The sequence below is a fragment of the Ctenopharyngodon idella genome, chromosome 18 (assembly GCF_019924925.1).
Source record: "Ctenopharyngodon idella isolate HZGC_01 chromosome 18, HZGC01, whole genome shotgun sequence".
In the NCBI taxonomy this organism is placed as follows: domain Eukaryota; kingdom Metazoa; phylum Chordata; class Actinopteri; order Cypriniformes; family Xenocyprididae; genus Ctenopharyngodon; species Ctenopharyngodon idella.
In genome coordinates, this window is record NC_067237.1 from 15,249,957 (window position 1) to 15,271,081 (window position 21,125).

General features: G+C 38.1%; 2 protein-coding genes across 2 annotated transcripts in view; one reads left to right on the top strand and one right to left on the bottom strand.

Moving 5' to 3' along the window:
- The window catches only part of LOC127499712 (potassium/sodium hyperpolarization-activated cyclic nucleotide-gated channel 4-like), a 92,189-nt gene extending 78,679 nt beyond the window's left edge, over positions 1-13,510 (bottom strand). Inside the window, exon 1 of the mRNA XM_051870210.1 lies at positions 12,427-13,510. Coding sequence (XP_051726170.1) covers positions 12,427-13,094 — 668 coding nt within the window. The 5' untranslated portion in view covers positions 13,095-13,510. The remainder of the gene's footprint in view (positions 1-12,426) is intronic.
- Positions 13,511-14,025: 515 nt separating this feature from the next.
- LOC127499724 (meiotic recombination protein REC114-like) lies at positions 14,026-20,456 on the top strand. The gene is made up of 6 exons (XM_051870253.1): positions 14,026-14,606; positions 15,640-15,729; positions 16,984-17,067; positions 17,535-17,717; positions 19,915-19,986; positions 20,119-20,456. Exons 1-6 carry the CDS (start codon positions 14,367-14,369, stop codon positions 20,281-20,283), a joined length of 834 nt encoding a protein of 277 aa, XP_051726213.1. The 5' UTR covers positions 14,026-14,366; the 3' UTR covers positions 20,284-20,456.
- Positions 20,457-21,125: the final 669 nt, after the last annotated feature.

Sequence of the window (21,125 nt, forward strand, 5' to 3'; positions counted from 1 at the left end):
TCGTATGTTAATGAGAAATCAACTGCACCCTGTAGCCGTGTAATAAGCTGATTTTCTCTAATGTCCCCTGATAGTGTGTGTGAGCAGGTATACAGAGCTGGTCCGACTCGCCTCATTCGCAAATAAATCAGGTGTGAGACACGATCACAAACCTGCAAGACCCAAACAAATCAATAGAGAAACGCAGCCAACAATCAAGTGCAATCAAAACCTGGGGAGAGGATCAGACACTGTCATTTGAGCTGGGAGTCAAGTGTGTGTGTGTGTGTGTGTGTGTGTGTGTGTACTGTACATGATCATCCACTGCAATGGTTTAGCTCCAATCACTCCTGTCCTATAAACGAATTCAGCTAGGATCTCACTCCTCACATAGAAACCGATACGGAAAACACGGAAGGAATCGCGGAATCCAGTCATAAAAATGGAATTAACTGTATAACACGGAATGTCACGTATTTTGTCAAATTTTTGATGAATACATAAAAAGTAGGTCAGTACACTTAAATCAGATTGTGATATAGACTAGTGTCATTTAAATATGAATCCTGCATGTTCTGTGTCTCTGTGTGAATGAATGGCGCAGAGGCGCAGTTTCATTTAACACACATACTGAAGCACGCGTGGCGCTCGCGGTGTTTTCAGCCTCTGCCGCCTCACTATATGAGGACATTAATGCATGAACTTCATCTCCAGAGTCTCTTCATCAGCATTTTACTGTTTCATTTGAGGAAAAACTATCGTCATATCATAAACACACAGAAACTCGAAGGTCTTCACTGCATGCTTGTTGACAGACATGCTTTTTGATTATTAAAATTTAATTAAACCATTAAAATGGAATCCAGAAAACTTAAAACAGAAAACACAGAATTTAGTAAATATAAAACTGAATTTGAGAAAAAAATAAAATAAAACGTATTTCATAGGGCCCTAAAAATGTAATTTTTTATTAAACTTTTAATAAATTGTTGTTAAATTGTATGTTTCATGATTTTAATTAATTAGATAATTAGACACTTTCTGATTACTAAAATTTAATTTAACCATTAAAATGTAATCCAAAAAAATGTAAACTTAAAAAAAAAAAAAAAAAAAACGGAATCCAGAAAAATTAAAATGGAAAAAACAGAATTTAAAAAAAATAAATAAAACTGAATTTCGAAAAAAAAAAGAAAAAAAAAAGAATTTAAGGTAAAATAAATAAATAAAACGTATTTCATAGGGCCCTAAAAATTTAGTTTTTGTTAAACTTTTAATAAATTGTTGTTAAATTGTATAAGTTTCATGATTTTAATTAATAAAATAAAATTTAATTAAAAAATTTTTTAAAAATTAAAACGGAAAAAACAGAATTTCGAAAAAAAAAAATGTAATGGATTTCAGAGGCCCTAATTATGCATGGCTTACATCAACAAACTGTACTGCATTAATGTTCTTCAACATGAAATTAAATTAAATTCACAAGCCATTTTACTTCAGTCGTGTGACAGGTTTCTGTGTGGTAAAAAAATGGTAAAAAAGTGGGATATCAATATCAGATATCAAGACCTGAATTTGAGTTTTACAAACATGATGGTCAAATATAGGCTCTGGGAAAAATAGCGTAAATAATAATTATTGTAACGAGCATGCTCTGTTTTGGTTTAGTTCTAGTTCCTGTTCCTGTTTCCTTTGTTCTTATTTTCCTGCCACTAGTTTGTTTCTATGGTTACTGATGAGTTACACACTTGCTTCTTTTTCTGTTAATTATCTTCCCCTGTGTATTTAAGCCCTCAGTTCCTGTGTTTCATTGTTCCATAACGTCATATTGCATGGTTATGTTATTCTCCTGCGTGTTTATTTTGGATTTATTAAAGACTGTGTTTTTTTTCTTACTCCTATTTGTCATGGGGGATTGATCACAATTATTTTATCCTACTGACAGACATTGTTTTATGTTTCTCTTCAGGTTTATACAGCTAACAGGACTAATGGTGGAAAGAAAATACATATATTTGCATATGAAAGCACATATTTATGTATACTTAAATATAAATATTGTATATTTATTTTTTCGAACCTACAGTAACTAGACCGTAAATGATGTCAGTTCAAAAAGGAAAATAACTTGAACACACTTGCCATAATTCATTATTAGGAACTTCCCGAAGGGATCTAATGTTTATTATTACAGTCACTTCACATGAAGAAGAATAGAAAGCAAAGCAGCCACACAGGAAGAAAAGGAGTGAGTGAAAATGAGAATATGACTTTAATTTGTCCCTAATGCCGTTAACCATTTTTATCAGGAGATGTGTACAGTAAGTGCGCTTATCACTTCTGAGTTTGGTTCAGTCACAGATATCAGAAAACGGCTCGCTCGCTTTGACGCGACACCTCTTACTGTACAACATCGCACAAAATTACCTCTGCACAGATGTTTCTGCTGGAATAAAACCAACCAGATGAAGAACACGGTGCACAAGTGTAACAAAAGAACATTTTATCTGGAAAGCATCACTGCACTCAAACCACAGTCTCTCTGTGTAGAAAACATCAAACTCTAATGTGCATTCTGTATTCTAAAGCTGCTCCACTTTGCTTTAATGAATTCAACTAGATCTGAAGAAAGAGAGACAGAGTCAGAGAGAAAATAAACCAGCGAGAGATGATTCCCTTCTTTTTTTCTGTGGTGAAGGTATGTCCCTTTTGGGAGACGTGCGGCTGGTTATGCAGGATGAATAAAAGGATGGAGAGAGAAGTTTGTGAGTGAGAAAGAGAGAGAAAGATAAAAAGGTGGAATTAATTGATCAGACCAAATTAACCCCTAATGATTCCTCAAGTTCAGTCACAGGTTTGGCTTTTTCAGACTGTGATGGATTAACTTTAGTGCAAAAAAACTGTTCTTTCCCATCTTGTCTCAAGGGCTTCAAGACTGCTCTGTTAAACCTCTGTTCTCATGAAAGCAAAGGTGTTATTTCAAGCAAAAATGAGGGTGAGTAAATGATAGAAGCTTCATGTCATTCCAAAAACCTGCATGATGGTGGAGCACAAAAGGAGATATTTTGAAGAGTGCTTATGAACTCCCTGCTTTTTTCCTGATTGGCTCACGCATGCTCCTCCTCCATCATGAGCGGACATGCCTCCTACTGCTGATTGGCTCACTCTCTCTCCTCCCCCATCATGAGTGGACACGCCCCCTACTGCTGATTGACTCACTCTCTCTCCTGCTCACTCTTGCTCCTCCCCCATCATGAGCGGACACGCCTCCTACTGCTGATTGACTCACTCTCTCTCCTCGCCCATGAGTGGACACACCCCTACTGCTGATTGACTCACTCTCTCTCCTGCTCACTCTCGCTCCTCCCCCATCATGAGCGGACACGCCTCCTACTGCTGATTGACTCACTTTCTCTCCTCGCCCATGAGTGGACACACCCCTACTGCTGTCTGGCTCACTCTCTCTCCTCCCCCATCATGTGTGGACACGCCCCCTACTGCTGATTGACTCACTCTCCTCGCCCATGAGTGGACACGCCCCTACTGCTGATTGGCTCACTCTCTGTCCTCCCCCGTCATGAGCGGACCCCCCCCCCCCCCCCCCCCCCCCCCCCCCCACTGCTAATTGGCTTACTCTCTCTCCTCCCCCATCATGAGCGGACACGCCCCCCAACTGCTGATTGGTTCACTCTCTCTCCTCCCCCATCATGAGTGGACACGCCCCCTACTGCTGATTGGCTACAAGTGTGTTGTTCTGCTCGGTCCGATCCACTTTCAACAGCGTTTCTCAGAAATTGCTTACTGTACCTTTAAGACAGCCAAACATATTAGTATTGTAATTTTAAAATTGTAATGATAAAAAAAGATTAAATATTTCTAAAATACTCATTTTTTATTGTATTACTATTGTAATATTTCTTCTTATTTCTCTCTGTTATAAAGGCTCAATTTAAGGCTGGATAAAATAAACACAAGACAAGAAAATACTTTAGAGTTGGAAATGAGACGATAGATTTGATTATGGTCCCTTTTAATCCTTCTTTGCTCTCTGAAAACATACACTCAGTCTCTTTCGTCCTGCACAAATTATATTATACAATATGCCTGAAGCTGCAAGTGACAAGCACATCGCCTACAGCAACGTCTCAGTATCACACGAGCTCTTCCTTCCTGCCGCTGATCACCATCAGTCACAGAACTTCCTGTGTTTTAAATCACAGTATAAAAGCATTTAGGCTTTCTATCATGACATCATTCTTTTCTGCCAGCAACACCAGCATAAATAACACGTCCTGTACTGCAGATGTGGCCCGTGCAACACACAGTCACGCATTACAGTGTCCGTTACAGCGTAATTCCATTAATGAGCGTGGAGAAATACTAATGAGCAACATGCACTTAATCTATAATTATTTTGTGGAACTGCGGGTAATTACACAACATTACTGCTATTGAAAATAATTATATTAAGATGCAAAAAAGACACAGCAATTGCCAAGTGTTCATTTTAACTTTGCATTGCTCAATCAAACAGGTGAGGTGAATCCCACAAAAACATGTCCATGTCACATTTCACCACAAAATAATAAATAATAAATCATATTTTGCAAAGAAACCCATTATTGTAGTGTGTTTGAGGTTATTCTCATTATTGTCAATAAGATTCATATTACCATGATACAATATTTTTTACTGTATTACTACATCAAAAAATCTTCAGTGATTTTTTAAATTCAAATCAGTATAAAGTTGACATCAGAACATCTATAATACTTTTAAATAATGTAAAATAAATGCAATTTAAATTTAAATAATGTTGTTGTTTTTGCTTCATTTTCTTCAATGCAATTTTTATTTACCCCATAATTGGAATAAATAAGACAGACATGCTTGTGCTCTCGAGAAGATGATATGAGATTTTTCCATCTGCACTGTGATTTATGGAAACTTGTTTACGCCACTAAATGAAAAATAAAAATAAAAAAGGTCATTGCGACTTTTTATCTCACAATTCTGACTTTTTTTTCTTAGAATTGCAAGATTTAAACTCGCATATTGTAATTATAAAGTCAGAATTGAGAGATATAAATTCTGACTTTATAACAATTCTGAGAAAAAACGTCAGTCTTTTTATCCTCACAATTGGACAATATAACAATTTTTGAGTTTATATCTCACAATTCTGAAAAAAAAAAAGAATTGCGAGAAAAATGTCAGAATTGCGAGGTATAAAATCACAATTGCAAGAAAAAAGTTAAAATTGCGAGATATAAACTCACAATTGTGAGAAAAAAGTCAGAATTGCAAGAAAAAAGTCAGAATTGTGAGAAAAAAGTCAGAATTGCGAAATATAAACTCACAATTGCGAGAAAAAAGTCAGAATTGCGAGACAAACACAATTGTGAGAAAAAAGTCAGAATTGAGAGATATAAACTCACAATTGCGAGAAAAAAAGTCAGAATTGCGAGACAAACACAATTGTGAGAAAAAAGTCAGAATTGAGAGACAAACTCACAATTACGAGAAAAAAGTCAGAATTGCGAGATATAAACTCACAATTGCGAGAAAAAAAGTCTGAATTGCGAGAAAAAAGTCAGAATTGCGAGATATAAACTCACAATTGCGAGAAAAAAGTCAGAATTGCAAGAAAAAAGTCAGAATTGCGAGATATAAACTCACAATTGCGAGAAAAAAAGTCTGAATTGCGAGAAAAAAGTCAAAATTGCGAGATATAAACTCACAATTGTGAGAAAAAAGTCAGAATTGCAAGAAAAAAGTCAGAATTGCGAGACAAACACAATTGTGAGAAAAAAGTCAGAATTGAGAGATATAAACTCACAATTGCGAGAAAAAAAGTCAGAATTGCGAGACAAACACAATTGTGAGAAAAAAGTCAGAATTGAGAGATATAAACTCACAATTGCGAGAAAAAAGTCAGAATTGCGAGACAAACTCACAATTACGAGAAAAAAGTCAGAATTGCGAGATATAAACTCACAATTGCGAGAAAAAAAGTCTGAATTGCGAGAAAAAAGTCAGAATTGCGAGATATAAACTCACAATTGCCAGAAAAAAGTCAGAATTGCAAGAAAAAAGTCAGAATTGCGAGATATAAACTCACAATTGCGAGAAAAAAAGTCTGAATTGCGAGAAAAAAGTCAAAATTGCGAGATATAAACTCACAATTGTGAGAAAAAAGTCAGAATTGCAAGAAAAAAGTCAGAATTGCGAGAAAAAAGTCAGAATTGCGAAATATAAACTCACAATTGCGAGAAAAAAAGTCAGAATTGCGAGAAAAAAGTCAGAATTGCAAGACAAACTCACAATTACGAGAAAAAAGTCAGAATTGCGAGATATAAACTCACAATTGCGAGAAAAAAAGTCTGAATTGCGAGAAAAAAGTCACAATTGTGAGAAAAAAGTCAGAATTGCGAGAAAAAAGTCAGAATTGCAAGAAAAAAACTCACAATTGCGAGAAAAAAGTCACAGTTGCGAAATATAAACTCACAATTGTGAGAAAAGTCAGAATTGCGAGAAAAAAGTCAGAATTGCGAGATATAAACTCACAATTGTGAGAAAAAAGTCACAATTGCGAGAAAAAAGTCACAATTGAGAAATATAAACTCACAATTGCGAGAAAAAAGTCAGAATTGTGAGACAAACTCACAATTGTGAGAAAAAAGTCAGAATTGCAAGTTTATGTCTTGCAATTCTGACTTTATAACTCACAATTCTGACTTTATAAGCTTTCATAGTGATTGGCTGGATTAGTTCCACCTAGTCGTTGCACTGCACACACTACAAGATCACGTGCCAATAACATCAAACCGGTCTGAAAATATTGCAGTGTCAGTGACCTGCTCATATTTAACGAGCATCGGTGACCACAACGAGCCGCGATCCAGGGGCTTTGCTGCAGACCTTGAAAATCTGTCTGCAACAGCAAAATCCAGCCAAAAGTTGTGTAGTGTGAGCTTGCCTTTAGATGCACCACTGCTTTTCAACATTTCAATTACTGCGGTCACTTTCTTTTATAAAGTTTGCAGAAGCGCATCTCGCTCATTAGAGCCGGTGAGTGTCTGATCTGCGCTGATCACCGAATCCGTTGCGTGTGACCCGTGTGGAAGGGGCGAAGGCATCAATCGAATGACTGAATTACAGTGATACGGATAAATCTGTGCATACGGATGGATGGAGACATGGAGGATTTTAATTGCGGGTTTCATAATCACAGAGTCACCGGGTTTAAGTGCAGCTACTACAGGGGTTCATTTTTATGCATACGGCATCACACTAATTACATGTCCATTACGCAACAGCAGACATGAGCCACCTCTGATGCAAAACTTCCTTTATTTGTCTTTTTCCAAAGCCAGTTATGAGAGGGGACCGGGGCAAATCTGTCTCTGCTCAATGACTTGGGAACAGATACTGCAATGGGAGAGCATCGCAAGTACTTTAAGAGCATGACAAGATAAATATATGGTGGATGACACGCTAAACAGAAGAGGATTTTGGAGTGTATTGTGTAAGGAATGAGCTGATGCCATAGAGGGAGGGAACAGATAAGCTCTGTTCCAAAACCTAGCGAGCGGACTACCTAGACAGCATTTTAAGGTGCCAAAAGTAATGTAAGCAACAACATATTGCTGGTTTGATTAAATTGCAAGGTATCACAACACATAATGTTCACATATAAGGCAATCCCAGAATGCATTGTGAAAAAAATCACTGAAAAAAAAATCCTAGATGGTGAACAGCATCAAGAGTGACTATAATTGTATAATAGTTCAACAAGTGCTGTCACAAGAGCGGTGATATTCAGTAAAAGAGCACTCTGTCTTGTGTGATATTGCTTAAAAATATTTGGAAATTATATTTGATTTACTACTAAAATGATAATACTTTTAACTTTTCTAATTTCTTTTTAATGTATTTTAAATTATTATTATTATTTTTTTTTTATTTCTCTTGCCCCTTTTTATGATTTTTTTGTCAAGCACTTTGATTTACCAGTGTGCATGAAATACAATAAATAAACAAAATAAATAAACTACACTCTAAAAAATGCTGTTTTAACCCAGCGATTGGGTTGTTTTAACGCAGCGATTGGGTTGTTTTAACCCAGCGATTAGGTTGTTTTAACCCAGCGATTGGGTAGTTTTAACCCAGCGATTAGGTTGTTTTAACCCAGCGATTGGGTAGTTTTAACCCAGCGATTAGGTTGTTTTAACCCAGCGATTGGGTAGTTTTAACCCAGCGATTAGGTTGTTTTAACCCAGCGATTGGGTTGTTTTAAACCAGCGATTGGGTTGTTTTAACCCAGCGATTGGGTAGTTTTAACCCAGCGATTGGGTTGTTTTAAACCAGCAATTAGGTTGTTTTAATCCCGTGATTGGGTTGTTTTTGTTGTTTTAACCCAGCGATTAGGTTGTTTTAACCCAGCGATTGGGTTGTTTTAACCCAGCGATTGGGTTGTTTTAAACCAGCGATTAGGTTGTTTTAACCCAGCGATTGGGTTGTTTTAAACCAGCGATTGGGTTGTTTTAACCCAGCGATTGGGTTGTTTTAAACCAGCAATTAGGTTGTTTTAATCCCGTGATTGGGTTGTTTTTGTTGTTTTAACCCAGCGATTGGGTTGTTTTAACCCAGCGATTGGGTAGTTTTAACCCAGCGATTGGGTTGTTTTAAACCAGCGATTAGGTTGTTTTAACCCAGCGATTGGGTAGTTTTAACCCAGCGATTAGGTAGTGTTAACCCTAGGTTGTTTTAACCCAGTGATTGGGTTGTTTTTGTTGTTTTAACCCGGCGATTGGGTTGTTTTAACCCAGCGATTGATAGAGGTTTAATAATTAATATTAATAAATGTTCATTTATTAAACATGTTAATAAATGTTAATTTCCAACATACATTGGGTTCATTTTAAGCAAGCAATATAGTAATTTTTAAACAATATTTGAGTTAAATAAAACTACCCAGCAGGTTGGGCAAACATTTAACCCAATCGCTGGGTTTGTCCATTTTCAACCCAACTTGGGTTGTTTTTAACCCAGCATTTTTTAGAGTGTATATTATAGTCACCATGAAATCAAAATTGACTATTCTTATTTTTTCCGGAACATTGCAGCGTTTATTCTAAATGATTTATCGGTGCACATCATTATTGTTTTAAATTCATGTTCCTCATAATCTTGAATCAGAATAACTTCCCCTCCCTCTTGCAGTGACATCTCTTCTCTTCAACCTGTCACTCACATGAGATCCACCAATAGCAAACCACAACCATCCAATCAATTCCCCACAGACAAAATCAAGCCCCGCCCTACATTTGTTCTTGTTTGTGAAGCCGCTTCACTCGGATATGTGTCACAACTTCAGCTTCACTTTAAATACTAAACTCTATCATCATGTCACATCTCTTGTGTTTCAAGTTAACAGTGCTGTTTTGTGTGGCGCACATCACACATAATTGCTTCCAAAAGTCTCTTCTAAGAGGATGCTGACTTAAAAGGTAGCTGCTTAATGAGCAAAGCAGCTCACTAGGTTTAGGAACAGAGCTACAGACTGAAAAGGGGGGTCAGTGAAATATCCCAGCCTCGGTCTGAAGAATGCTGTGTGGTCTTTATCTTCTGTAATGATGCTCTGGTGTGTGACCTTGCTGTGGTAATTACAGAGGTATATGCAGGAGGAGATTAGGCCTGTAATCAGCGCTGGAAATTCAGTCTATTGTGTTCAGAGGCAGAGAAGCGACGATACTATTATCAACAATGAGGAGAACACCAGCATGGCTATGAAAGATCAGTGTGCTTAAAGGAATATTTCAGGCAAAAATGAAAAATCTGTCACTATTTATATGCCCTCATGCTGTTATTAGAGAGTCTTTACGCAGGTCTTTTCCATAATAATCTTCCCTTCCACCGAAGCTCTGAAATCTCATTCACAATCTCATTCAGATTCAAAAACGGTGCTTTGCAGGTCATTGACGCAAAAACAGTGCTGGTTCTAATATGTGTCTAAAGCGAACAAATGAGATGTCATAGCTTCGGCAGATGGGAGCATTATCTATAATAAGCTGAAGAGATGTTCTTCAAAAAAAGAGAGTAAATATTGACAGAACTTTCATTTTGTATATTCCTTTAAAGGATTAGTTCACTTCAGAATTAAAATTTCCTGATAATTTACTCACCTCCATGTCATCCAAGATGTTCATGTCTTTCTTTCGTCAGTCGAAAAGAAATGAAGGTTTTTGAGGAAAACATTCCAGGATTTTTCTCCATATAGTGGACTTCACTGGGGTTCAACGGGTTGAAGGTCCAAATGTCAGTTTCAGTGCAGCTTCAACGAGGAATAAGGGTCTTATCTAGAGAAACCATACACCATTTTCTAAAAAAAATAAAAAATTATATACTTTTTAACCACAAATGCTCGTCTTGCACTGCTCTGTGATGCTCCACGCATTACGTAATCATGTTGGAAAGGTCACGCGTGACGTAGGCGGAAGTACCGCGGTAGGGTATCTCATTTTCTCCTCCAACTTCAAAATCTTCTGACATTGTTGTTTTACCTTTTTTTTTTGTAAAGGGCGTTTGACTTAGTCTTTGCTTTGTAAACACTGGATCGGTACTTCTGCCTACGTCACGCGTGACCTTTCCAACGTGATTACGTAATGCGTGGAGCATCACAGAGCAGTGCAAGATGAGCATTTGTGGTTAAAAGATGAGAAAAAGACTGTTGGTTTCTCTAGATAAGACTCTTATTCCTCGTCTGGGATCATGTAGAGCTCTTTGAAGCTGCACTGAAACTGACATTTGGACCTTCAACCCGTTGAACCCCAGTGAAGTCCACTATATGGAGAAAAATCCTGGAATGTTTTCCTCATTTCTTTTTTGCACTGAACATGACATGAACATCTTGGATGACATGGGGGTGAGTAAATTATCAGGAAATTTGAATTCTGAAGTGAATTAATCCTTTAAAGCAGTCTCTCAGATTATTTAACTCAAATTGCAGCGTCTCCCTAGCTGCGTAACTTTCAATTATAAAACAAAGCGCTGATGACAACAAAAGAATAAACTTCCTCTCTCAGCACAGACACACAATATTATATCAGTCTATTCCCACACTGCCTTTCATATCCTCCAGGAACAACGCTGCAATCTCATAATGTCGAGCAGAATAAAAGCATCTTCTCAAGATCAATAGGTAAACAAGGCAAACAGCAGTCGAGTCTCCGGAGGGGGTTGGGTTTGCTGTTAACCCTGCACTCCTTATACCCATTCATGAATGAAAACAGTGTGTAAATTCAACCCAATCACAGACATCCAGGCGTATATGTGAATATGCATTTATCCCATTAGACCTGAGCTTGTGAATGCTAAAGAGACGGCATATAACAATAAATATATGACTAATGTTTGCTTTTTTTGAAGGGTGTCATGACCACAGCATGAATCTGTTTCTGCGTTCACTCATATAATCAGAAATGAAGCCCGAGGCAAACCGGTGTGTATTATTAACAGGCTGAACATATCAAATCATATAGAGTCAATGTCATCCCCAAGGACACATCTTAATGAATAAAGAGAGAGAGTGTCTGGATTTCATAGAAAATTCAAGCAGTTCTAATGCACTTCTACTGTCAGCTGGGAGAGCTTCGGCTTGTTGCAAAATGGCTGTAAAAACACATTTGGAAGAAGAAGAAGAAAAAATAAATGTTTTTTGCACTTTTTTGGCTGCAAATTTGTCAGCAGCATTTGATTTTGTGACATTATACATGCTTTATGATATCTGATATTTTATGCATAGCACTAATAAAACTATTAAAAAAATATATAAATAAATATAAAAACATCATTGATGCACCTTTATATTTAGACACTTGAAAGTGTTAATCATGACAAAAGTGCATCAATCATCCTTCTTTCTTTAAAGCATTTATATTATTATTATTTTATTTTTCTTCATCAATACTAGTTTGACATTATTAAGATACCAGGCATTTCAAATAACCTGTATGCTTGGCGGTATGTTGTAAAATGGCTGTAAAAACACATTTGGAACACGAAGAAGAAAAAATATAAATGTTTTTTTGCACTTTTTTGGCTGCAAATTTGTCAGCAGCATTTGATTTTGTGAAATTATACATGCTTTATGATATCTGATATTTTATGCATAGCACAGATAAAACTATAACTATTAAAATATTATAAAAAATATATAAAAACATCATTGATGCACCTTTATATTAAGACACAAAAGTGCATCAATCATCCTTCTCTTATTAAAGCCTTTATTTTTTCCTCTTCTTCTATTTCCTCCTCTTCTAGTTTGACATTATTAAGATACCGGGCTGTTTTGGGTCAGTCCATGTACATTATTTTCCCCACAGCACTCATTGATCCCTATGAAAAGTGAGCAGTGTTTTAGAGGGACACAGAAGCTGTTACCTGAAATCACTGTAGGGGTGAATAATCCAGAATCCCGCGGATTTGACCCGTTCCTGCTCCCGTTCCACCGCCTTCTCGCTCCCAAACATCCTCAGGGAGAACTTGTTGACCCCGGGCTGCAGCATCGCCCCGAACTGCCTGTGCATGAAGCCCGCTTGATAATACCTCTCGTCGTCCGGGAGGATCTGCTCGATGCCTTCCAGCTTTATAAAGCCAGGCTGCTGCTGATCCGGGAGTCCCTGATGCTGCTGGCTCGCACCGGCGGCATCCTCGCCGCCTTGCGCTCCGGGCTCCGCGGCTCCAGGAGGGCTCTCCTCGCTCGGGGTGACTTCTCCCTCCGTGATCAGACGCCTCTCCTCCGCTACATCCGAGTCGTGGACGTGCCGACTGGTGATGGACGAAAGGCTGCCTCGGAACCTCCGGCAGTCCCCGTTGGAGCTGGTCTTCACGGGTCTCCCGATGTCCGTCTCCATGATCACGGACTCTCCGCTTTTGGTCTCCCCGAGGGCTTTGCCGGAGGTCGGCGACGGCAGGGGCTTCATCCGGATGCTCTTCCTCCGGGTGTCCTTGTCGGTGTCTTCTGCATCACCCATGATGGACGCTTTCTGTCCGATGTGCTGTGGCAAACTGTAGAGCCTTTTACGCATGGACGAATGCAACCTGTCCATTATGACATTGAAACGGGCGCGCGATCAATTCAATGACAAATGAATCCAGTATACAGGTGTAATTATTGCCACCAGAACCCGAATAGTCTGAAGGGTCACCTGTCTTTCGCTCAAGCACATGCCACGGAGCATTAGGCTGCCCAAATTCACCAGATCCACTGGTCTCCAGCTTCAAGGCACTGACTGTGTTGCTCTGCGAGCACGTAAAGTCTGAGGAATCGTCACGTGTGAGGGGGGACGCGGACGCGGAGGTCACGGACCCTCAGGATCCCTGTCAGCTGTCAATCACAAGCAAACGCCCGCGATCCAGTAACCCAAATCCACCGCTGACATCTCCGCCTTCCGCCGTCCCGAGTCGCTCTGATCCCGTGAATATGGTGATGCTGATCTATCGGGTTGCCATAGAAGCGAGAGCGGCAGCTCAGCCCACCCACTCAGTGTCAGGTCCCCGACACCTAGGCTAAATAACTCACGATATACACAATATTCGCATTTCATGGGAGTTTTACGCACAAAACTAAACATTTAGAATGGCTTTATCAATGAAAATTACCTTGTTTGAAATTATTATATTTTTATTTAGGTCTATTTTTGTGTGAAAGGTGTCAATAACACTGAGGAAAGTAGATTTATACAAATGAAACCACCGCTTTTTACACATTTTTTTTTTTTTTCCCCAAAATGTTTCAAATTGTAATGAATTAGCCGCTTATAAATATAACATTAATGTTATATAACATTAATAAATATAACATAAATAAATGACATTATTAAACTAAATATTACACCAAAATACATTATTTTAATTTTTCTAGCCTAACGAAAATATCTAGTAGCGATCCTAACGCATGCGCATTGCGCGTGTTGGTTTACACCCGCCATACTACTGTTTACATTTGTGGGTTTCTTAAATACTGTAGTCGTCATAGTTGGGTTAACTTTTATAGCAGTGAAAGAGAGACTTCATAAATATATATTTTTTGTGTTTCCATTTGCAATGGGAAAAAGAGGAAAAAATAGAGAGCGATTGATAACGGCAGTCAAAAGAGAGAAAGATGCAATTTTTTACCGTCACTCCCATAGCCGCTGTATTACAAACACCCTCATAACAGCACTATTTTTTTTTTGTAATTTGATTCAAAGGTAATATAATACAATGTATAGTGTTATAAAAGTACATACATTAAAAAAAAAAAATTAAAATATAAAAAACTTTGCAGGATTTACGATATTGATAACCGTTAAAACGCGTCATCACAGTCTGTAAGTAGTATGCATGCTAGTACACTATTTAAAAAAGTAACCGTCAACCACCCCTTCCTCCGCCTGTCAGTTTTACTCTCTTCAATTTCGGGAGGAAAAAACGCGAACATGGAAAGTGATTCTTCACACAAAGAACATTCGAAAGACTCGACAATTCCCAATAGTGTTTGGAAACTGCGACGCTACGGTCGATTTCTCCCGAAAGGAAAAGCAAAATCCAAGTCCTCAGGTAGTAACTGCGCCTGGAAGGTGAGACGTGAGGGAAAAGTCCCGCCTTTTTCTCTTGCCGCCGCCTGTGTGTCAACGGAAGGGAAAACAGGACAATTTCGTTTTATAAGAGAAATATTTTTAATTTCTTAATCATGTGGGGAAAAAAATAGTTTTTAGCCGTTAGTTTTTGCTGTTGTTTTGTCGAAAATAAAAAAACAAAACAAAAACAAGTTTAAGTCGGCAAAATAAAACAAAACAGCGCTACTAGTAATACTATAAAAACAGTGTGAGTGGTGCTTGCTCATGTAGTTGTCCACTACTATAATAAATTATTGTCAGTGATGTTTGGTGTGTTGCTATATTGCTAGGGCGTTGTTTATTGATGCTGGGTGGTTGCTAGGGCGTTGTTAAGTGAATGCTGGGTGTTTTGGATGGTTTCTAGGTGTTTTGGATGGTTTCTAGGGCATTGTTAAATGGATGCTGGGTGTTTTGGATGGTTTCTAAGGCATTGTTTAGTGGATGCTGGGTGTTTTGGGTAGTTTCTAGGTATTTTGGATGGTTTCTAGGGCATTGTTAAGTGGATGCTGGGTGTTTTGGATGGTTTCTAGGTATTTTGGATGGTTTCTAGGGCATTATTAAATGGATGCTGGGTGTTTTGGGTGGTTTCTAAGGCGTTGTTAAGTGGATGCTGGGTGTTTTGGATGGTTTCTAAGGCATTGTTTAGTGTATGCTGGGTGTTTTGGATGGTTTCTAGGTATTTTGGATGGTTTCTAGGGCATTATTAAATGGATGCTGGGTGTTTTGGGTGGTTTCTAAGGCATTGTTAAGTGGATGCTGGGTGTTTTGGATGGTTTCTAGGGCATTATTAAATGGATGCTGGGTGTTTTGGGTGGTTTCTAAGGCGTTGTTAAGTGGATGCTGGGTGTTTTGGATGGTTTCTAGAGCATTGTTAACTGTTAAGTGGATGCTAGGTGTTCTGGGTTGTTGTTTGCCTGCCTCAAAGTAAGTCCACCCTCAAGTCTCTGTTATATTCTGGTCTCAAAAACAGTTTCATAATTTGTGTTTCTTTCAGATTTTCGAGTCCAGTGAAAGCTTTGGCCAGCTGGAGCTCAATATTCTGGGCTCTGGTCATCTGCTAGTATCTCAAGGCCAGGAACTCTTGGTAAGATTATGTAAAAACACACAGTATCTATCTGTCCAGTGACCAATAAATATGTTTTTTGGGAGGGCATGTTGGCAGTTTATGAAATGGTGCTCTCTAAGCCGTCGACACTCCTCTTCCCATCAGGCTCTAAGTGCAGGGTCAGGATAGCGCAGGTTCCGCTGAGCCCATCATAAGAGCTTGACCGTATTTCTTTTCACCCGTAGAAAGAACAGCATAATCCCCTTCCCGTCCTGCTGGGCCTTTCGCTGTCCCTCAGGGATTGCCAGGCTGAGTGCTTCGGATATCTCCCAACAATAAGCCTCAATCTTGGACTCGTGGACACAATAGTCTCTGGCTCCTCATGGTGCATTTGGAGAATGAGTCACATTTTGAGCTTTTATGCAGAACAACAGAGCCAAACGAGGCAGCGAGCCCATCCGGAGCAAAGCATTGGGTGATTTTGATGTTCAGTCACGGATATGTGTCTACATTTTTATTATACACAGCAAGTTTATGAAGTAGTTTCCAAGTGCAATAAAGCGCTACACAACTTCCATTTCCATCAAACATGCTTCTTAAAATCAGGAAAGTGTAAAACATAATATAATTGTTCTTTACTTGCACAACAAACCAGAAAGTGCAAAGAACAATGCTGATGTGATACTTTAAATTCCTCTTTAAGCATCTTTGCAGAGAGGAAAAATCTACCTAATTGTCTTAATTTAACTCCTAATCCTGGCTTAATCTAAGCCCTGTCTGTGAAACCAGGCCATAGTTTTATAGGAAATTAGGTGAAAGTGTCCCTGTTCTCGCTGTAAAACCTCACCTACACCCACTTTAGTAGAAGTTAGTAGTAGCAATAGTAATAGTAGTAGTTGAAGAGCTAGAATGAATGTTGGTTACATTGTGAACATGACAGCCCCCTTCTGACATGCTTGTGTAACAGCAAAAATTCCTTGCACTCAATTGTAGAGGCAACTTGCATTGTGGCAGCAACTTTTGCATAAGTAAACAACATTAATATTTTCTCTGGAACATAAAAATTTAGTTATTAGTTTTTAGTTAATTTACTTGATCGGATTGACAACAACCAGATATGCATCACATAAGCAGACTCTGCATTAGAAACCCTGGAGGAGGTTGCTAATGACAGGTTCGTGCTGCTCTGCTTATATGATGTTTTCAGCCTGATATAATCCTATTAAATGAGTCTTCGCTGGATAATGATGATGTGTGGTCCTATTTTCTTGTTTTTTTTTTTTTTTTTTGTAGGAGGGTTTCTCTTTGCTCAATGCACAGAGCTTCCTGAAGATCCAGCACAAATCAGACAGTCTGCTGTTCAACATTACAATAAAGGTGAGAAGCAGAGGCACTGTGATTTTTCACATTTGTCTTTCATAAAAGGCTGTGATTTGTGCGTGTTGTCCTGGAGGCAGGCTCCGCCTCTTCGTCCTTGAAAGCAATAAACAATTTTAATATGCAAATTTTAAAAAATAGCTGCTTCTGAGTGACCTTCAACTTACAGCTCAAAGACAAACTATGTGCCTTGTTAATTAAGCTAATGATCTCTTCTCTTCTAAAAAATACCTACTTCATGAATACTGATGCACTTCTTGAGAACAACAGTCCCTACTGAAGTTATGATATGGTTGCAAACAGCACAGCGTCCTATAGGTGGAAATATGTGTTTGTTTTGTGCTGAATGATTCATATGTTCCAAATATATTTTTAAGGAACACATAGGTGATATAAAAATACAGCAGAGCTGAAAATGCAGTCAGGTCACAGAGATGTTTCTGTTTTCTGTTTTGTACGTGTGTAAGGGTGAGAGCCGTTTGATCAGACTGCAGTTTGGTGGCAGTAGTCAGGCAGAAGCGGTGGATTTCTGCAGTAAAGCTGTGGAGAAGCTGCAGGATTATGTTCCTGTCCAGGAGCATCTGACCACACCTGCTTCTGCTGCACCTTCTGATCCTGAAGAACCCGGAACATCTGCACAGCAGCAGAAGGTTGGAAATACTCACCCTGAAGCTGCTGACTTTTTATTTTCCATCCATCCATCAATCAATCCATCCATCCATCTATCATCCATCCATCCATCCATTCCTCCATCTCTCCATCTCTCCACCCACCCATCCATCTATCTATCCATCCATCCACCCATCCATCCCTCCATCAATCTATCCATCCATCCAAACACCCACCCATCCATCCATCCATCCATCCATCCCTTTATTCATCCATCCATCCCTCTATTCATCCATCCATCCACCCATCCATCATCCACCCATCATCCATCCATCCATCATCCATCAATCCATCCATCCATCTATCATCAATCCATCCATCCACCCATCCATCATCCACCCATCATCCATCCATCCATCATCCATCAATCCATCCATCCATCTATCATCCATCCATCCATCCATCCATCCCTCCATCTCTCCACCCATCCATCTATCTATCCATCCATCCACCCATCCATCCCTCCATCCATCCATCAATCTATCCATCCATCCAAACACCCATCCAACCATCCATCATCCATCCATCCATCCATCCATCCATCCAAACACCCACCCATCCATCCATCCCTTTATTCATCCATCCATCCCTCTATTCATCCATCCATCCACCCATCCATCATCCACCCATCATCCATCCATCCACCCATCCATCATCCACCAATCCATCCATGCATCCACCCATCCATCTCTCCACCCATCCATCAATCTATTTCATCCATCCAAACACTCACCCATCCATCTATCCATCTATCATCCATCATCCATCCATCCATCCCTCTATTCATCCATCCATCCACCCATCTATCCATACACCCACCCATTATCCACCCATCCATCATCCACCCATCGTCCATCCATCCATCCATCATCCACCAATCCATCCATCCATCCATCCATCATCCACCAATCCATCCATCCATCCATCCATCCCTCTATTCATCCATCCATCCATCCATCCATCCACCCATCCATCATCCACCCATCTATCCATACACCCACCCATTATCCACCCATCCATCATCCACCCATCGTCCATCCATCCATCCATCATCCACCAATCCATCCATCCATCCATCCATCAACCACCCGTCGTCCATCCATCCATCCATCCATCCATCCATCCATCAACCACCCGTCGTCCATACATCCATCCATTTAATGTTTGTTAACATTAAAGGGAAATCTATGGGGAAATAATTTGTAGGTACTACTAGAGCTACTATCTATCTGGACTTACTGTACATAATATTATATAAAGCGATATACAGTTGAAATTAACTGTGCAACACGATTAATGCATTTAATGTGATGTATAACAGAAAACTTAGCAGGAAATAATGTAAAGTAGGAAAGAATTTAACTGGATCATGACAACTGGCTTGTGATTTATTTATTTTTTTTGATTAACGTTAGTTTTTTCTTGGTTAGTCAAAATCATTTGAGCAGTTATCATATTTTGATGAAAGAGTATAAAAGATTGTTAATCTATCTATCTATCTATCTGGACTTACTGTACACAATTTTTATATCAAGCGAAAAATAATTAAAATTTATTGTGCAACACGATTAATGCATGTAACGTGACGTATAACAGAATATTAACAGGAAATAATGTAGGACAGAATTTAATTGGAATTTGGATCACAACGAAACTGATTAATATTAGTTTTTTACTTTGTTAGTCAGCAGAAATCTTTTGAGAAGTTATCAATATCAAAGATTGTTTTTTGTCTTTATTATATAATGCACCAATTAAGTGTGCATAATTAGACCCGGAACATTTATTAAAAATTACATTTTTGTCAGTTTTGATTTCAGTTAATTTAAACTAATAATGAATGTTAATTTGGAATTTTTGTCACTAGGTGGTGCTGTTGCCACATAATGATATTAAATGGGCGACGAGCAAAATAATCCCACCCTCAGTTGAACTGTTTATTTGTGAATCTGAAATGTAAATACACAGACTTGAGGCTCTAAAGATAGTGAACACAAACACAAAGGGAAGTCTCTTTGTAAAATATGGTTAGTGGCATTGTCTCCTCACAGCAGGGATGAGAAAGATTGTCAGAGTTGAGGACATTCAATTAGTAATGAAGGTATTGATCGGCCGGCGAGGCCCTCCATGTGAGTCCTGAGACTATAATGAATGGATCTATTTCTGTTTCCACTTCAGGCTCCTGAAGATGCACCACAGGCGGCCCCTGTCGTTGCCATGGGACCGCTGTCAATCAAACACCTTTCTCAGGTACTGACTACAGCATACAGTCAACACCAGATCAGCTTTCAGAGCAAGCGATATTTTAATTCGACCTCTCTGAGATGTCATCCATGAAGTGCACACTGACTTTTTCATGCATTATAATATCTTCCTCTTCAGTACTTCCTGGGCGAGTGTGAGCTGTCCCTGCCGATGGCGTATCATCAGTGCACGCTGCCCTCTGGAGACCTGGAGGCACTACTGCGCCTCTGTCTGCTTGATGCTGGCTTTCCTGCTTTCGTAGAGGAAGTCGAGAACAAGCTAAAGGAGCTAATGCAAGAATGAGGTAGAGCTGAGCTCACAAACTCAGTGCTGTGATCGTTAACTAAAACTATTAAAAATCATTTCATTAACTGAAATAAATCTGAAAAAAAGAAAATATATTAATTAAAAAAATACTTGTAAAAATGTAATAAATTAAGTTGTATTAAAATTACTGAAACAAAATGATTTGCACTAAAATTATTAAGGCTAAAACGTAAATAAAAATAAAAGGAAATATTAAAAAAAATGATAAAAATTATAAAATCTCAAAATTGCTAAAATTAAATTGAAAACAAAAAATATAAATTAAAGCTAATTCAAAATATTAATAAATACTATAATAGTATATAAATAACTAAAGCTATTAAAAATCATTTCACTAACTGAAAAAAATATAAATATTAGATAAAAAAACTTTAAAAAAAAATCTAATAGAAATGATGCTTTGGCAACTAACTGAAATAAAATAAGTTGTACTGTTAAAGCTGGACTAAAACTGAAATAAAAATAAAATAAAAATATTAAAAAAAGATAAAAGAACATAAAATTATTAAAATTACAATGAAAACAAAAATATAAAAATTAAAGTTAATTCAAAATATTAATAAATATTATAATAGTATATAAATAATAAACACTGCTCAAAATCAAAACAAAAAAGACAAAAGCACAACAAAATTACTAAAACTGTAACTAAAATTAAAATGAAAAAATACAAAAACAAAAATTAAAGCCAATTCAAAACATTAATAAACACTATAATAGTATATAAATAATATTAAAATAACTGCTCAAAATCGAAACTAATAAAAATGGCAAAAGCACATTTAGCAAAAGCAAAATTATTTAAACTAAAATGAAAA